The sequence below is a fragment of the Tursiops truncatus genome, chromosome 6 (assembly GCF_011762595.2).
Source record: "Tursiops truncatus isolate mTurTru1 chromosome 6, mTurTru1.mat.Y, whole genome shotgun sequence".
In the NCBI taxonomy this organism is placed as follows: Eukaryota; Metazoa; Chordata; class Mammalia; order Artiodactyla; family Delphinidae; genus Tursiops; species Tursiops truncatus.
In genome coordinates this window covers 112,039,986-112,056,197 of record NC_047039.1, presented here as the reverse complement: position 1 = coordinate 112,056,197, position 16,212 = coordinate 112,039,986, and the positions used below count along the sequence as shown (strand labels likewise).

At 57.9% G+C, this 16,212-nt stretch overlaps 3 protein-coding genes across 5 annotated transcripts in view; 2 read left to right on the top strand and 1 right to left on the bottom strand.

The window, feature by feature from the left end:
* Positions 1-2,772: 2,772 nt before the first annotated feature.
* Positions 2,773-8,155, bottom strand: PIERCE1 (piercer of microtubule wall 1). Of its 3 annotated transcripts, none has more exons than XM_033859291.2 (3): positions 7,151-8,155; positions 5,959-6,058; positions 2,773-3,657 (listed from the first exon to the last, which is right to left on the bottom strand). In XM_033859291.2, the coding sequence occupies exons 1-3, from the start codon at positions 7,291-7,293 to the stop codon at positions 3,469-3,471; spliced, it is 432 nt and encodes a 143-aa protein (XP_033715182.1). In that variant the 5' UTR covers positions 7,294-8,155; the 3' UTR covers positions 2,773-3,468. The 3 variants fall into 3 exon arrangements, with proteins under 3 accessions (XP_033715182.1, XP_073662858.1, XP_004324388.1); XM_073806757.1 differs by having other exon boundaries at positions 2,773-3,654; positions 5,980-6,058; positions 7,151-8,154; XM_004324340.4 differs by having other exon boundaries at positions 2,774-3,657; positions 5,980-6,058; positions 7,151-8,151.
* A 72-nt stretch (positions 8,156-8,227) lies between these two features.
* On the top strand, positions 8,228-12,053 carry MRPS2 (mitochondrial ribosomal protein S2). Its single transcript, XM_033858974.2, has 4 exons — positions 8,228-8,371; positions 8,495-8,620; positions 9,091-9,220; positions 10,925-12,053. Exons 1-4 carry the CDS (start codon positions 8,332-8,334, stop codon positions 11,532-11,534), a joined length of 906 nt encoding a protein of 301 aa, XP_033714865.1. The 5' UTR covers positions 8,228-8,331; the 3' UTR covers positions 11,535-12,053.
* A 135-nt stretch (positions 12,054-12,188) lies between these two features.
* The window catches only part of RALGDS (ral guanine nucleotide dissociation stimulator), a 102,646-nt gene continuing 98,622 nt past the window's right edge, over positions 12,189-16,212 (top strand). Inside the window, exons 1-3 of the mRNA XM_073806754.1 lie at positions 12,189-14,315; positions 14,798-14,930; positions 15,746-15,939. Coding sequence (XP_073662855.1) covers positions 14,243-14,315; positions 14,798-14,930; positions 15,746-15,939 — 400 coding nt within the window. The 5' untranslated portion in view covers positions 12,189-14,242. The remainder of the gene's footprint in view (positions 14,316-14,797; positions 14,931-15,745; positions 15,940-16,212) is intronic.

Genomic DNA, 16,212 nt, shown 5'->3' with positions numbered 1-16,212 from the left:
CCAGGGAAGCCCCAAGAGACCCGGTTTTTGAGGTGTCTAATGCTCTGGGTTAGGTCATCCTGGGGTCACTGTGTCGCTGCAGGAACTGCCCCCTTTTCTGGAAAGAATGGGCCCATTTCAGAAGTCCCAGCAGAATAGGATGGGAGGGGGAAGAGGGGGAAGTCCTGGAGGTTAGTGTTCAATGTTCACCACCCACGTCTCCGCATCAAGGAGAGGGTCTTCCTAAAGAGAAGAGTCATGGACTTCCCTGGTGGTGCAGTGGTTAAGAATCCTCCTGCCAATGCAGTGGACACGGGTTCGAGCCCTGGTCCTGGAAGATCCCACATGCTGCGGAGCAGCTAGGCCCATGCGCCACAACTACTGAGCCCACGCGCTGCAACTACTGAAGCCCGCGTGCTCTAGGGCCCGTGCTCCTCAACAAGAGAAGCCACCGCAATGAGAAGCCTGCGCACCGCAATGAAGAGTAACCCCTGCTTGCCACAACTAGAGAAAGCCCACACGCAGCAACGAAGATCCAATGCAGACAAAAATAAATAAAATTTTAAGAAATCGCGAAGTGTTGCTCTGAACTTCCTCTTTTGCTCAGAATCCAAGTTATCAACAGGTTTTCCCAAGCTGTGACGCACTCGCAGTGGGAAACCAGGCCCTCAACTGAAATACTAACACTTTATCTGCTCATATAAAAAGTATTACCACCTTGATCCTCCTCTCTCCTTGAAATTAATTTAAGGGACTGTGTAGAGGGGACGGGGAGGGGGAAATATATTATTTGCAGAAGCTTTGAGATTTCTGGTGTTTTGTGTGCTGAGCAGAGGGATTTTTTTTTCCCAGTGTCAACACATTTTACTAGGTATTTGAAACCATTTATTCTAATTGACTAAATAAAAGATTAAATATCACTGAAGAAAAATAGACAAATGAAAATATACTTTTAGAGTAAGAAGTTACTGGTTTTAAGCCAACTCAGCAGCTAAATTAAGTGATTAGTAAAGTGCTGTGGAACTTCGTCAATGTTTCATTTCAGAGTGGAATAGAGGCCAGATAAAGAAAAGACCTACTCGTGGATGGGGAAAGAGTTTCTCTGGAATTGCCGTGCAGTTTATTTAATAATCTGTGGAAACTGGTTTTTGTTAACCTCTTTGGATCGCCTTTCCCGTAATTGTTCTGATTGGATTTAAGATTTCAAAAGAACTCAGTACGAAGGTCAGAAGAATGATGGGTGTCATTTTCTTCCCATTCTGTGTGCTATAATGCCGAACAGAAGGCATGTTCTTGTAATTTAGGGTTAGACCTGTCAGTCTAAACTCTTTTATTTTTCCCTCACACATGAAGATTCCAGTTTGAAAATAGGTTAAAAAGATAAATTTCATGATAATCGCTGGAGTTCGTATATGACTCGTGCAAACAGGTAGGAAGTTAGGGTGTGTCTATGGGGTCAGATTCTGATGACCTGGCCCCTCCCAGGACCCCCCAAGGTGGGTTCAAGCCCAGGACCTGCTGCAGGGCACCCCCTCTGGACCCTAATTTTCCCATCCATAGATGGAGGTACAGCAAGACCTGCCCCAGGCGTGAGCATCAGATGAGGTGACACTGTCAAAGCTCTTCAAAAACCGTGAAAACAGACAAGTGGAGGGGAGCATGGTACCTCGCGGGGGCCCAGGCGCCAGGAGCATGTGGGAATTGGGAGCCTGAGCCGGAGATGGTGGGTGAGTTTTCAGGAAGACAGGCATGTACGTTATACCAGAGGTACTTCGGTTGTCCGTCTTTCCAGACATTTATTCTACGTACAGAGTCTAACGTTCCATTAACTCATTAGCAACTGATACAGAAATATTGGTTATTGGCTATGACAATTAACGCACATCAATGCCTGATTCTGATGCCAGGATTAACTTCATAAAGCTCACTGGCGTGCTTGGCATGTTTTGTTTGTGGATGTCAGCTCGACTGACCGTCCCAGCCCGGGCTCTGACCTACACACGCTGTCCTGTTCCGGGAGTGCAGGTGCTCACCGGGTCTAGCTTGGAGGGGAAACCGTCACTTTGCCTGACCGCTGCATCCTCCCCTAGATCCCCTGCGCTTCCCAGCCAGCTTCAGAGGAAGGGATTTGTCCTTTTCAGTGAGTTTAGAAACTGGATTGATCAGCTGTTCTTTTTCCTTTTTTATTTCAACAGAGGAGAAATACAGAAACATTCTGAGGATTTTGGTATTTTTAATGAAAGGTTGTTTTAAAAAAAAGGCATTTTCAGTGTGATGCCTGGAGTCTGTGCTAGTTTTCCAGCTAAGGAGAAGGATATGACCTAGACCCTGGCTCCAGATGCAGCTTTGTACCTTTTCTATTCAAATAATAGATTGATTTTCTCTGGAAACCATTTCCACCCCAAACTGAACGTTAAGAATGTTGCTGAAATGTTTACTTTTGTGTAATAATAAGTCTTTAATGAAGAAATAACCGGTCATGGTATTTCATTTCCTCCCCAATTCATATGTGAGTAAAATCTCTTTGGGTAAAAACCTTTGTAAGGAAGGTAGCGACGGTGGTCTGTAACAACGATTTCTTCTGTCTGGTTCCAACACCTTCCGGGTTTCCTGTGATGAGCTGTCATAAAGGAAGGTGGGAGGAATCTATGTCTGGAAGATATATATTGTCGTAGAAAATGTTTTCTTATTGAGGACCCTCTACATCATAGTAAACATTGATTGAGAACTAACTACGTGGAAAGAGAAATCCACTTCATGCAGTTATTACCCCCACCTGAGAAAAACATGGTCTTCCCCGCCTGATTTTTTTTAAACTTTTTATTGAAGAGGTACAATGAACAGCAAGCGGGGAAGCCCGACGTACACCTCACCCCTCAGCAACAAGCAGCAGTCACCAACTTGTTGACTCCGCCTCTGTCCCGCCTCATTCGTGGCCAGCGGGTGCTCAATATCACTCCAAGCTTGGCCCGGGTCAGGGCCAGTAAGGGCCCTCCCGCCTGGTCCCGCCTGGAGCTTTCCTCCTGAGGTCCCCTCTGCCTCCTCGCCCAGCCCTCGTCCACACCCAGGCAGAGCATCCTACCCTCCCTCCGTGGCTCGGCAGGTGCTTGAGAACAGAAACCACGCGTAGTTTGTCATGAGTATAAAAATGGCTCCCAGAGATGCAGGTGGGGCTCTCGGGCGTTCCCAGCCTTCAGTCTGAGATCGGGGTCCCGGCATGCCCACCGCCCTACTCATCGATTATACCTGAGTCAGGGACTGGGGACATGGCAAGGTTTTTAATGGAAAGTCAAGCCATTAGCTCTTTTTCATCTAGACGTAAAACAGAGAAAGTAGGGCATCATAGCCCCGTTTGCAAATTTTTCTAACCTAGAGGGGAAAAATATTTTCAGGGAAAGCAGTGAAGTCTGTTCCTTTACAATTGGGCAAGTTATCAAAGATTACGGCTGCCAACTGTCCCGACTATCTCCGCCAGAGCCGGGAGGCCCCTCAGTCACAGATGGACGGCTTGCTGACCCTGTAGCTGGGGTGGAAGTTGAGCCGGTCGTAGAAGGTGATGTAGTTGTCCGGACCCGTCACAATGCTCTTCTCCATGGAGACGTTGAAAGTATTGTTCTGGAACATTCCACCAGCTGCAACTTGTCTCGAAAATTTATACGAATTTGGATAAAATACCTTCTGGAAGTGAAAAGGGGACACTAGGGTTAGTGATACATGATAACACTCTTGAGCAATCAGTCATTAGGTATTTTGGGAAGAAAAATAAAAATTTGTAAGAAAATGTTTTTAAATTCTTATTTTGTAAGAAAATGTCGTCTCCAGTCCTAGGAAGCAGAGAAGCCAGGGTGGGCAGGATGGCTGGCCTAGTTGGCCCCAACCATCCCAATTTCTGCCTAATGTCAGGGAATAATGATTAATGGTGCCTCCTTTCACTATTACATGGATAGAAGAATCAATTATGGGGCCACCTGGGCAAGGCATTGCCACATCTGAATATGGTTACAAGGGGTCAGGCCCAAAGCTGTTCCCAGTTCAGCTTTTGCCAACTGTACAACTAGGGCAAGTTACTGGACCTCTCTGAACTTGAGTTTTCTCTTCCGTGGAAAAGAGAGAACATCAGTAGGTTTCCACCTTGATGGGGTATTAGAATCCCTTGTAGAGCTTTAAAACAATTCTGATGGCCAGGCCCCCCCAGCCGAGGGGTCTGGGGAGGGGATGCCCTAGCGAGGTGGAGGTGCAGTGAGAACACAGATGAGGCCGCTGGTGTGTGCGGGCACCCAGGGGTAGGAGTCATTTCAGCAATACAGCATCCCCAGGTGACCTCGAGGTTTCTGACAGAAGTGGCCTGGACCACTAGCAGATAGTACACTTGGGACAGGTGGCCTGTTCTAGGCTCCCCTCGTGTCAAGTAGATCATTTGATGTTTTGTCTCCTTGGCAGGAAGCAAGTACCAAGAGAAACGGCCTTCAGTGCATTCTTTTGTTTGTTTTTTGTGGTGGTTGTTTTTGTTTTGTGCTTTGTTTTGTTTTGTTTCATTTTTGGCTACACCCTGCAGCTTGTGGGATCTTCGTTCCCCGACCAGGGATCAAACCCGTGCCCCCTGAAGTGGAAGTGCGGAGTCCTAACCACCGGGCTGCCAGGGGATTCCCAGTGCATTTTTAAATAGACTTTATTTTTTAGAGCAGCTTGGGGTCTACAGAGAAGCCGTGCAGAGTGAAGAGTTCCCGGATCGCCTCGCCGGCAGCAGACACGGCTGACCTGCTGTTCACATCTCCCATCAGTGCATTTAGAACAACTGAGACAATGGTGACGGGTCGTCATTAACTAAAGTCCACGCTGTACGTAGGGTCCACTTTTTGCCTTGTACATGCTGGGTTTTGACAAATGAATAATGAATGACATGTATCCACCACTACAGTGTCATTAAGAATAGTTTCCTTCAGTATATTTTCTAAAACCCAAAGAATGCATTTTTATTTTCTGTTCCCACGTGGGAAGGAAACACTGCGTGCTGCTGGTTGAGTCCCGCGGCCACACTCAGGTCAGGAAACTGGAAACCAGGTTCCAGATAAAGCAGGTCGATAAGCGGCAGGAAAAATTTCTAAACTTGCCTCCGGAGAACCTCGGTGCTTCACGTCCCACTGCCTCATAAGACCAGCAAATGGCCTTTTTTATAAAAGCAAAACATCTGGACCTATGTTTGTAAGTGTGTCGGTCTTTTTCGTGGAAATACCTGATCCCTTGATCCTGGGAGAATGACCTTTAAATGCTCTAGGAACTTTCTAGAGAAATAATCTTCTCACAAAAGCTCTATCCCCCATGAAAAACAGGTAAATAAGCAATTATCATGATCTTTTAACATGAATAATTTGGAAGAAAAACAACAACACTGCCAGCCCCAAAATGGGAGGCCCTCCTGTCTTGGGTACCCAGGGGATGCTTACACTGGTCCATCTGCCCTTCACCTGGACCCAGCAGGGGCATCAGGGGGTTCTAGGAGGCTCCCTGCCATGTGAGGTTGATCTCAAAGAGGGGTCAGGTTCCCCAAAAGTGCACAGATCCCGGGGCCCTTTTGTAACCTGTGCTTTCATCAGCCAGTGCTGTCTCTTAAGATCACAAGTTAAATATTTCATAAAATACGGTATTACTCCAAAAAGAAGGCAGTTCTTCATTTATCTGCCTCAAAACCTACTGCATTAGGTTACGAGAGTCGGCTGGTTGTACGAGTGAATGGGGCCAGCCCTTTGGGATGTTGTAAGGAAGACTACATGCCCTTTTTCCATCCTTTAAATCATTTCATTGCTAAACTCATTCGTTCATTTATTTCTACCCTGCCCTGTCCCAAAAGGAATTGAGGTGCGCCCTCCCCCTTGGTGCTGTTGGAACTGCGGGCCTCTCTGCACCTCCCCGTCCTGATGTGTTGCTCTTTTGAGAAATCTGGAGTCTCAGCCTCCTCCTAGAGATGCCCCACCTGCGCACCTTTCTTTGCTTCCTCCTTACCGGCATCTCGTGCACCGTGGGTGCTCTGCTCCCATACGCTTGGTTGCTGGTCCTGTACACTGAGGGGGGCTCCTTGGTCCTAGCAGATGAGAAAAATACTTTCTTTTCTAGTCATTTGTTTTAATTCTGCCCAAGCCACAGCTTTAACATATTTGGTTGGTGGAGCTTTGTTGGAAATGCCCCAGATGGGCGATGCAGCCATGAACCTGGGCTCCTGTCGAGTGCAGGGTTGGCCTCCCTGGCAGGCTCAGCCTCCCTGACTCCCTCTGCTGACCTCTGCCAAAGCCCTAAAGAACTCCCAGGTGGCAAGTGCTGGCCCTCAGCCCCAGTGGGACCTGGGCCCATGCTGTCATTTCCTGGGTGGGTGGGTAGGCTGGGAGCTGTGACTCAGCCTCCAGGCCTGCCACTCGCGGGGGCCAGCCCTTTGGGATGGAAGGGGATGCCCTCCCATGGTGGGGGGGGAGGTCCCTCCACTTCTGAGCCTCCAGGAGAAAATGTTCCTGCAGTCTCTAGTCCTGATGCTATTGGTACAGCAGTTTAACTAGTGGCTGTGGGCTCAGACACCCCAGCTCTGCCTCATACTAACTCTGGGATCTGTCTTTCTACAACCCAGATGTCCCTCCTGGGAAATGAAGATGCTAACAGAGCCAACTCTGTGGGATCGTGGAGGGACTAAGGGGGAGAGGGGGGAGCAGGGAAGGCACGCACAGCCTGCCCAGCTGTGTCTTAAGAGGCTGCAGCGCACTGGAACAGCTGGCAGGCCACGGCCCTCGGCAGCCTGGTGATGGAGGTGTCGCCATGCACCTCAGGCGGACGGGTCCTCTCTTCTAGAAAGGAGAGGAGACTGACCCCGCCCTAGAGGGTGCTGCTGGGATCAGCCCGAGTTGTGTGATTTCCCCTGGGCAAACCCCGCCCCACCTCGCTGGCGGGAGGCCCACTCACTCCACCCGCGAGTCGCAAGCCGCAGGCAGCACCTCCGCGCTCATTTGGTGGTTAACAGCTGACCCCGCTTTTGACTTGGGGGCCGGGAGGGGGCCTGGGGGTTCTTGCACAACGGGCCATCTGCGCAGAGCGCAGGACCAGCTGGGCACCTGGCTGGCGGCTAGACCAGGAGCCCTTTCTTTCCTCTTTGTATGCCAGGTGGACCCTGACCGGACTCCCTGGTCCTCACCTGTAGCCCCGAAACCAAGCCGGGTTGTTGAACCTGGCCGGTAGGTCCTCGCTCACGCGGTAGTAGTCGCTGGTTTTCTCCGGCGGGGACTTGGCCTTGGGCACCTCCTGCTCCGCGCATCCCTGGGGGTCCTCCTCGGACATCTCGCCTCTGTCCACCCGAGTTTCGTGGGAAAGAAAGAGCGGGCAGGAAACAGCTTCTCAGCCCTGGGGCCGTGAGGGGCCGCGCGGCGTCTTGTTGCTAAGCGACGGTCCGGTCACCTGACTGGGTGGGCGGGGCCCTTAAAGGCGCCGCGCCTCCTGGGCCGGAGGCCGCCCACCGCCGGCTTGTGGGGGCAGAAGTCCGAAGTTCTAGAACCTTCCGTGGCGAGCCACGAGGCCCTAGGCTAGCCGGGATAATAAGGCATTACTTCCTGGGGCCGCAGTGCCGGGTACCCGATGATCAGTAGCCTTCGGCGCCAACATTTTCCCAAATGCGGTGGGGGGCAGATTTCCAGGCAGATGAAACCCCGGGCCTGGGGCTTCATCGGCAAATTGCGGAGTTCAGGTTCTCTAAGGCCGCTCCGTTGTAACGCTCCGACGCTCACCGCGTGGACCAGGGCTGCTCCTTGACCCCCACCCCCGACTTCAGGCCCCCCAGTACGCTGCATCTAAAATTAAGACTCCAGATTTGCCTAACTTTATGGAATCTTTCTAAGCCAAATGTTTAAAAATTAAAACACTTTTGGACAGCGGGAGGTTGTGCTGGACTGGCCGCAGGTGAAGACGGTCCCCATCTCCCGGCGAGTTCCCGCGGGACGGCTGGGAACCTCCTCGGCCGCCGGGCACTGTGCAGGGAGGGTGCGAGGGGCGGAGTATCCAGACCCCGCGCTCGACAGGACCCCGGCTCCGGCCCGCCCCACGCTCCTTGCGGGTCCACGGTGCCCGGGCAGACCTGGGGCGCAAGGCCCAGCCTTCCCCAAGGACTGCGTGCTCCGACCCGGGGGGCAGGCGGGGGCCAAGGGGCGGGGACGCGTCCAGAGCTGGGGTGCCCGAGAGGCGGCGGGCGCTCAGTGGCACCCCCGGGCCTGCAGGTGGCGCTGCGGCGAAGGCGGGCCGCAACCGGAAGGAGGAGCCGCTCGTGGGGCCGCGCCTGCCCGTCTTCCGCGTCTGTCCGTCCGGCCGCCTACCGGAGTCCACGCCATGGTACCCGGCTCGGTCTTACCCCGGCTGCTCGGCGCAGGTAAGGCGCCCGGGACCCGGGGGTGGGGGCGCGGCAGGGACCCTCTTGCGGGCCGGGCGGCGGGAGGGAGGGAAGGAGGGAGGCGGGCGGGGGGCGCGCGCCACGAGTTTGCTGTCGCCGCAGGTGTCCGGCGCTGGCCGCTCCAGCTGCACCTCGTCCAGACAGCGACCCCGGGCCCGGTGGGGCCGAGCGGCAGGACGCTGGGGAGCGCCGTGGCCTCTGCAGCCCGGGAGCCCGAGCGCAGCAGCGGTAACTCCGGCCCTGCGGTCCTGGCGGTTTGAAATTGTCCCGCTGCTAGGAGTCCCGGGCGCTCTGGGTCTCCATGGGGCCCCTGGAGGATGCGGGACTGGGGAGGGCGAAGGGCGGCCTTCCGCCCCTGGCAGCCCACGTGCTGGTCCGCACGAGATTGCAGCCCTCCGAGCAGCCCCACCGCCGAGTAGGGCCGAGGCCCGCCCCCCCGCCCCCCCACGAACCGCGGCCGGGGAGCTCCCGCGGGCGGCTGGCGGGACCACGGGGACCTCAGACACCACCCGGCGCCCCTTCTCTCCGAGTGAAGACTCGGCCACGTTTACCCAGGAGCGAAGCTGGGGTCAGATCCCGGCCTCCGCCCCGAGCCTCCAGAAAAGGCCCCTGGGGACCCTCAGCATCTGCCCTCCCGCAGACCCCAGGCTTGGGAGCCGGGATCCAGACCCTGCATCCTCTCCCCCTCCCCGCCCCAGATCTGAACGAGAGGATCCTGAGCGAGCCCCTCAAGCACTTAGACTTCTTCAATGTCAAGGAATTGTTTTCTGTAAGAAGTCTCTTCGATGCCCGGGTGCACCTGGGACACAAAGCTGGCTGTCGGCACAGGTAGGTGACGCCCCTGGCGAGTGTAGGGGTACCTGGGGGGCTCGGGACCCTTGCCTTGGGGTCCAGGGCCCCTTTTTCAGTTTGTTTGTTTTGTTTTGTTTTTTGGGTACGCGGGCCTCTCACTGTTGTGGCCTCTCCCATTGCGGAGCACAGGCTCCGGACGCGCAGGCCCAGCGGCCATGGCTCACGGGCCCAGCCGCTCCGCGGCATGTGGGATCTTCCCGGACCGGGGCACGAACCCGTGTCCCCTGCATCGGCAGGCGGACTCTCAACCACTGCGCCACCAGGGAAGCCCTCAGTTTGTTTTAAGAGCGTCTAGCTCCCTTTTCTTCCAGATGGGATCATTGAGCCCCAAGGAGGGGCAGCTGTTTATTCTCAGGCCCCGTTTGCTCCTCCCGACCCCCAGACCCCGCGGACCTTGCTGTGGGGCTCCTGGTCGTCGGTGGGGCCAGGCCCGCTGCTGCTGGTTCCCCGACAGACAGGCCAGCCGGGAGGGCAGTGCTGGCAAGGCCGTCGGCATCTCGCGGAGGTGCCTCCAAGGGCACGCAGAGGAGTGATGACTGGCCCAGTCTTTTCACGTGGCGATTTTGATGGTTGGGTTGGGCGTGTATTGGAGGAGCAGTTAGGCCAGGGAGGGAGGCGGTTGTAGATGTTCAGGGGAAAGGTGATGGGCCCAGCTGCGCCGGCAGAGCCGGAGCAGTGGTTGGATGTGGGGTGATGGGGGCAGAGCCGGCTGAGCAGAGCCCAGAGCAGGTGTCGACATCCTTCACATCAGGAACTTGGGTCCTATGAGGGTGACCCTTCAGCCACCCCAGTGGGGATGTCACACAGGCACTAGGGAGAAGCAGCCTGGGCCGGGGGCCACCACATCAGGACCTTTTGAGAACATGTGGAGTGGGGGATGGAGGAGAGAGGAAGTCCCAGGTGGGAGCCCTGGGCAACCAGTGCCTCAGAGTCTGGGAAGAGGGGGTGGGGCCGGGGCATGGGAGGAGGGACGCCACTGTAGGTGCTGCGGAGAAGTCACCTGAGGTGAGGGCACGTGGGGCCTTGGGAAGGCTCTTCGGAGAGGAAGAGAGAGTCCCAGCGGGGGTGAGCAGAAGAGTGAATGGGGCGGGGGCTGCAAGAGGATGGTCTCGCAGCCCCAGCGCTCGGCCCAGGCCAGCGGGTCTGTGCCCTCAGGGTTCCCTCTGAGGCCTGGCTGCCTCCTGCTCCGGCCTGTCACGCTTGCAGCCCAGGGCACCCCCTGCCTTTCTGGTCCCCCAGCCCCCCCAGGGGGTGGGGCTCAGTTGTAAAGCCTCAAAGGTGATGATAATGACAAGGATGGGAGCCAGACAAGCAGCACCGGGTGGGACGTGGTCCGGACGTCACGTTTAAGTGTCCAGATGTCCGTGTGGGTCCACTCTGTTAGGCACCCCGCGCGGCCAGGTGGAGGTTCAGAGGGGTAAGCCGCTTGCCCGAGACATGGAGTGGCCTGCAGCCCAGCCTGCCCTGCTCGCCCACCCTCACCCTCCCACTGCCCGCGGCTGTCACTCCTGGGACAGCGTCCCCGCTGCCGTCGTCATGGTGAGGGCTGCAGACTGTTCCAGCCCTGGGCTTGCCGTGCCCCCCGTGCAGGGGCCCGGGGCTGGGGGAGCGCATGAGAAAGGGCGGGTGGAGGTGGCCACGTGGGGCTGGTTCACACTGGCCTTGGTGGGTGTCCGGCAGGTTCATGGAGCCGTATATCTTCGGGAGCCGCTTGGACCAGGACATCATTGACCTGGAACAGACGGCGATGCACCTGCAGCTGGCCTTGAATTTCACGGCCCATGTGGCCTATCGCGAGGGCATCATCCTGTTTGTGAGCCGCAGTCGGCAGTTCTCACACCTGATCGAGAACGTGGCCCGGGACTGCGGGGAATACGCCCATACCCGCTACTTCAAGGGCGGCCTGCTGACCAATGCGCCCCTCCTGCTGGGCCCCAGTGTCCGCCTGCCAGACCTCATCATCTTTCTGCACACGCTCAACAACGTCTTTGAGCCCCACATAGCCGTGAGGGACGCGGCCAAGATGAACATCCCCACCGTGGGCATCGTGGACACCAACTGCAACCCATCCCTCATCACGTACCCCGTCCCGGGCAATGACGACTCGCCCCCGGCCGTCCAGCTCTTCTGCAGGCTCTTCCAGACCACCATCAACCGGGCCAAAGAGAAGCGCAAGCAGGTCGAGGCCCTGTACCGACTGCAGGGCCAGGAGGGCGCCAAGGGCCGCGGTGCAGCCGACCCTCCTTCCCCGGGAGTGCAGGCCGAGCTGGACTTGGGTCATTCCCCTTGACCTGCCTGCTCTTCTCCTGAGTGAAACAGCAGCCGAGTCTGTTCTGAAGCTGGGACCCAACCCCCTGTACCCACACCCACCCCCGGCATGGTTCTTAGCACCTTCCCAGTTATTCCAGGCTTCGGGTCCCTGCTGCTAGGAACGCTTCTCAGCAGCTGCCCGCCCGGGGCTCCACTTCAGACCCGAGGACCCAGCAGGCTCACTGGGCAAGTGGCCTGCCTGGAAAGGACCCGTCGGAAAACATCCCGTCCCTGGAGTCCGAAGTCCTTGCTTCTGCCTCAAGATGAGTCCCTTGTGTGTTAGGAAGGTTCTCACCACGTTGACTTTTCTAAACCAGAATACCCCTAGGTTGGGCTGCTTCCCTGCTGCCTGGCTTCAGGGGCTGTTTTATAACGTGAGGTTGCAGGGTGAGCCACTAAGAAGACTCCATCCGGGTTGGGACAGGCTGGGCAAGGCAGACAGCGTGATTTCAACAGGAATAAAGCTTAGATTTGGGCGGAACGGGGACCTGGACCGTTGGTTCTGCAGCGTGGTCTGTGTGCTCTGTTTTCATCGGCACCCACGGGGCCCCTGGAGCACACGAGACACGTTCCTGCCCCCTGGGTCCTCGAGCTTCAGGGAGACAGGCAGGCATGTGCACGTGGGTTTGGATGGGACGGCACTGGCTGCCCCTCGACACCGTCTTCGGGGTTGAGGCTCGAGGCCCTCGTGTCCTGCCCATGCCCTGAACAGGCATCCTCCCCAGGTGGTCGGGTAAGATGGGACCCTGTTCACAGGAACTTTTGGATGCCCCCTCATTCGTGGGACCTTCCTTGGCAACACTTGTGTTCCTGGGATGAGGTGTGGCCCCTGCTTTCCAGGACCCCACCCCGTGGCTCCTGGTGTGCACATGACCACCCCAGGACCCTGTCTGCCGCCGAGGGTCCAGGCAGCAGGTCCTGGTGGGGTCAGAACAGGATGGCCTCGTGTGGATGGATGCATCATGCCAGTCCACGTCCTACAGTAGCACATGGGGGCAGGAAGACTGGTCCCACAGGCCCGCTCAGCATCTTTCAGGGGGGGCATGCGAGGTGGAGGTCCCTGATGTTTTCTGGAAGGGTTCACAGTTTGGAAGGGGCAAGGAGCTGATGCCAGTTTGAAACCAACTGACAGGCATCGGTTTAATTTGCAAACATGAAGTATGGGCATGCAAATTCACAGGCAGGTAAATTGAGGGGTCCCCCCAAGACTTTCCCCCCACAGGACACCTCCCTCGGTGTGCGTGGGTGAGATTTCCCGAACTCCTCTGGAGAGAGCTGGCCGGGCCTGTCGCTCGGCGCTCCAGGGAGGCCGGAGTGGGCAGCCAAGACCCTCGAGATCAGCGCGGTGTGAGAAGGCTCAATGGCCGTGGACGGGAGCTCTGGAATGTGAGCTGGGCCTCCCCAAGGCGGAGGGTCCACACCGCCCTTCAAAAACAGGCCTTCTGGGGAGGGCAACACAGGCAGGGCGACGAGGGACACGCGAGAAGGCCCTGTTCTCTCGCCCTTGACTCGGGCTGGGTGGAGGGGAGCAGCCCTGGAGGGCGGGCACCCCCGAGCACCCCTACCCCACCCCATTCCCCAGGGTGGCCTGCCTGGCCCTGGCCATCCTCTGTCCCCTGAGGATCCCCCTGGAACCTGCACCAGACACAGGCCGGTGAAGACCAGCAGGGGCAATGAGAGTGTGTGCTGCCGGTCCTGGGGACGCTGGGAGCAGGGTGGACAGGGGTGGCCACACTGAGCAGGTGACTCGGCGGATGATGGGACACAGACGAGCTGGGCGGTTTCAGGTACACGAGGACCTGAAGGGAGGCACAGGCTGACGGAGCCCAGAACCCGGATGGGCCGGCTCGGGGGGGCACTTCCAGAGGGGCTCAGGTAAAAGGAGCGGGGGGGCAGAGCACGGGCTTTCACCCTAGCCGGGGGTCAGCCAGCCCCGATAAACATCACAGCAGGCACAGTAGATATGACAGCCTCACGGCCTCCTCTAGATACAGATGCATCCTCCCTGCAGGAGGGGACCTCCAAGTTTGCCAACCTGGAGATAAACACCAAGAGAGGCCAGAAGCCCCAAAGGCCTGGCGAGCAAGGGCCTGAGCCCTCCCCTCCTGCTGCCGCGGTGACGACTTGCCCATTAGCCCTGACCTTTCCTGGGGTCTGGCAGGGTCGTTCCCTGAGTGGTTGGTGTCCCAGGGGCCTGGAAGAGCCGGGTTCAGGGGGAGATTTGGGGCCAGGGTGGGTGAGGGCAGGTGCACCACGCCACCAACTCGGGCCAGCACAGGCTCGCGGTGAGTGTAGGCATGCAGGGGTCTCTAGAATCGGGCCTGCAGGTGGCTGGGGCCAGATGCCACCTGGGGCCACTGCCCAGGGTCCAGCCCAGGGCTTTGCCTCCAGTGGCCAGTCCCAACCCAAGGAGCTGGGCTCCTCCCTTCACCCACCAGTGCTCCCAGGCCTGGCCCTGGCCACGTGCAAAGCCAATTCTTTCTATACCGTTGCATCTCAACATACGAGCCTGAATGTTCTCACACTGTTTTTGACCTGTCCCTCCTTTGTCCGAAAATCAGCCCGTGTATGAAAATGAGTCAGCCCTGAACCTGTATGAGACCTGCAGGGTGCGGACCGTGAAGGCAGGCACGCTGGAGAAGCTGGTGGAGCACCTGGTGCCCGCCTTCCGGGGCAGCAACCTCTCCTATGTCACCATCTTCCTGTGCACCTACCGAGCCTTCACCACCACCCAGCGGGTCCTGGACCTGCTGTTCCAAAGGTGAGCGCCCCGCCCACCCACTGGCTGTGTGTCTTGGGAATGTCGCTTTACCTTTCTGAGCCTCAGTTTGCTCACGTGAAGGCCGGGCTGCCAGGACTGTCGGATAAGCATGGACAGTGCAGCCCCGCGCCCGGCCCTGTGGAAAGGGCTGCTGAGGGCTGGGGCGGTTTTGATTAAGGTTTTCCTCTGCCCCATGGAGAAGCTCTCTGCTTCCAGCCCCTGGGCAGAACAGTTTTCCCGTTTGTAAAGGAGGTTCCAGATTCTGTCTCAGGGGTCCTTCCTGGGAGTAGCCAGGGCAGGGCTGGCTGGGGGCCGGCTGAGGGCCCAGGCCCACTCAGGCGTCTGTAAGGTGCTGGTTGGGCTCATTCGTTCAGCAAATACATACGAAGCGCCTACTGTGTGCAGGCACTTTTCTAGGCACTTGGCTTTATTCAGTGAACGGTGCAGACAAAAATCCCTGCCCTCCCGGGCTTCCATCCTAGCCGGAGGGTCAGCCAGTAACACTAGACGTCATAGCAGGTACGGTAGATGTGACGCCCTCACGGCCTCCTCTAGATACGGGTGCATCCTCCCTTATTCCAGCGAGGACGGCGGACCTCAGGACCAACTGAAAAAGTGAGTAGACTTTGGGTCTGATGGGAGGGGCTGGGCAGAACCCTGGCTGCCACACATCTTGTGATTCCCGCTGGAGGGCTGAGGTCTGGCTGCAGGAGGAAAGGAGTCAGAGAGCTGTGGCTGGGGTCCCATGTCCCCAGGGAGCAGAGGGAAGGCTGGGGGCTCAGAGCTGGCCCCTGAGAGCATCCATCCCCTCAGATCCGGGGCCCAGGACAGGAGGTGTGGGGGGCAAGCTGCTGACACGTCAGCCTCGCAGCCCAGTGTGAGTGCTCAGCTGGGGCTCACGGGAGCGCAGTCAGGGTCAGGGGGCCGGCTACGTCCCCACCACCAAGAATGGCGTCCCCGGGAGGACGAGACCCGCACTCGGGCGCACAGACCAAGGCAGCCGTCGGTGCTCGAGCTTCCGGTTCAGGTGCGCGAGGCCCGTGAAGGCCGGGCAGGGGCGCACTCTGCTTGTCCCCTCCTCCCTCCCCTGTTTATGCAGCGCCTACTGTGTGCGGCCAGGCCAGCGCGATGGACAGAGCGGGCGCGGCCCTCCCTGCCCTCCTGCAGTTTCCTTCCCAGTGGGGAGGGCCCGGGGGGCTGGGGGCAGACAGGAGAGAGTCAGGCTCCCCCGAGGAAGGGAGAGGTGGTCACCAGGGACAGAGGGCCCCTTCCTACCAGGCCTGCCGACCAGGCCTGCCCCCGCCTGGCAGCCCAGTGCGGGTGGGGCAGGGGCGGGCCCAGAAGCCCAGCCCCCATGGGGGAGCCAGGGGAGGGCCGCGTGGAAGGAAAGGCCAGGCCCCTGACTCTGCTGCCCGCCCGCCTGCCCCCAGTGCCGTCTCCTCCATCCTGGGCACCTGGCTGGACCAGTACTCCGAGGACTTCTGTCAGCCCCCGGACTTCCCGTGCCTCAAGCAGCTGGTGGCCTACGTGCAGCTCAACATGCCCGGCTCCGACCTGGAGCGCCGCGCCCACCTTCTCCTGGCCCAGCTGGAGCGCACAGAGCTCACCAAGGCAGAGCCGGAGGGTGAGGAGCGGGGTCGGTGCTGGGCACGCAGGAGCCCCCGGGGCTGCCTCAGACCGCCCACGTGGGGACCGCGGCGGGGAGACGTCCTGTCTCAGATCCTGGCTGGAGCCTCTGTAAAAGGCCGCGGGCTGTTTCCTTTGCTTGCAAAGGCCCGTGTGAGGCAGGCACGTGGATCTCCTCCTGCACCTTCACTGCCATCTCAGGATCTAGAACTGGCTCCAGCACCAGCCCCTGTGCAATCTGAAGACCTAGATCCAGCTGCAGAAGCAGCAG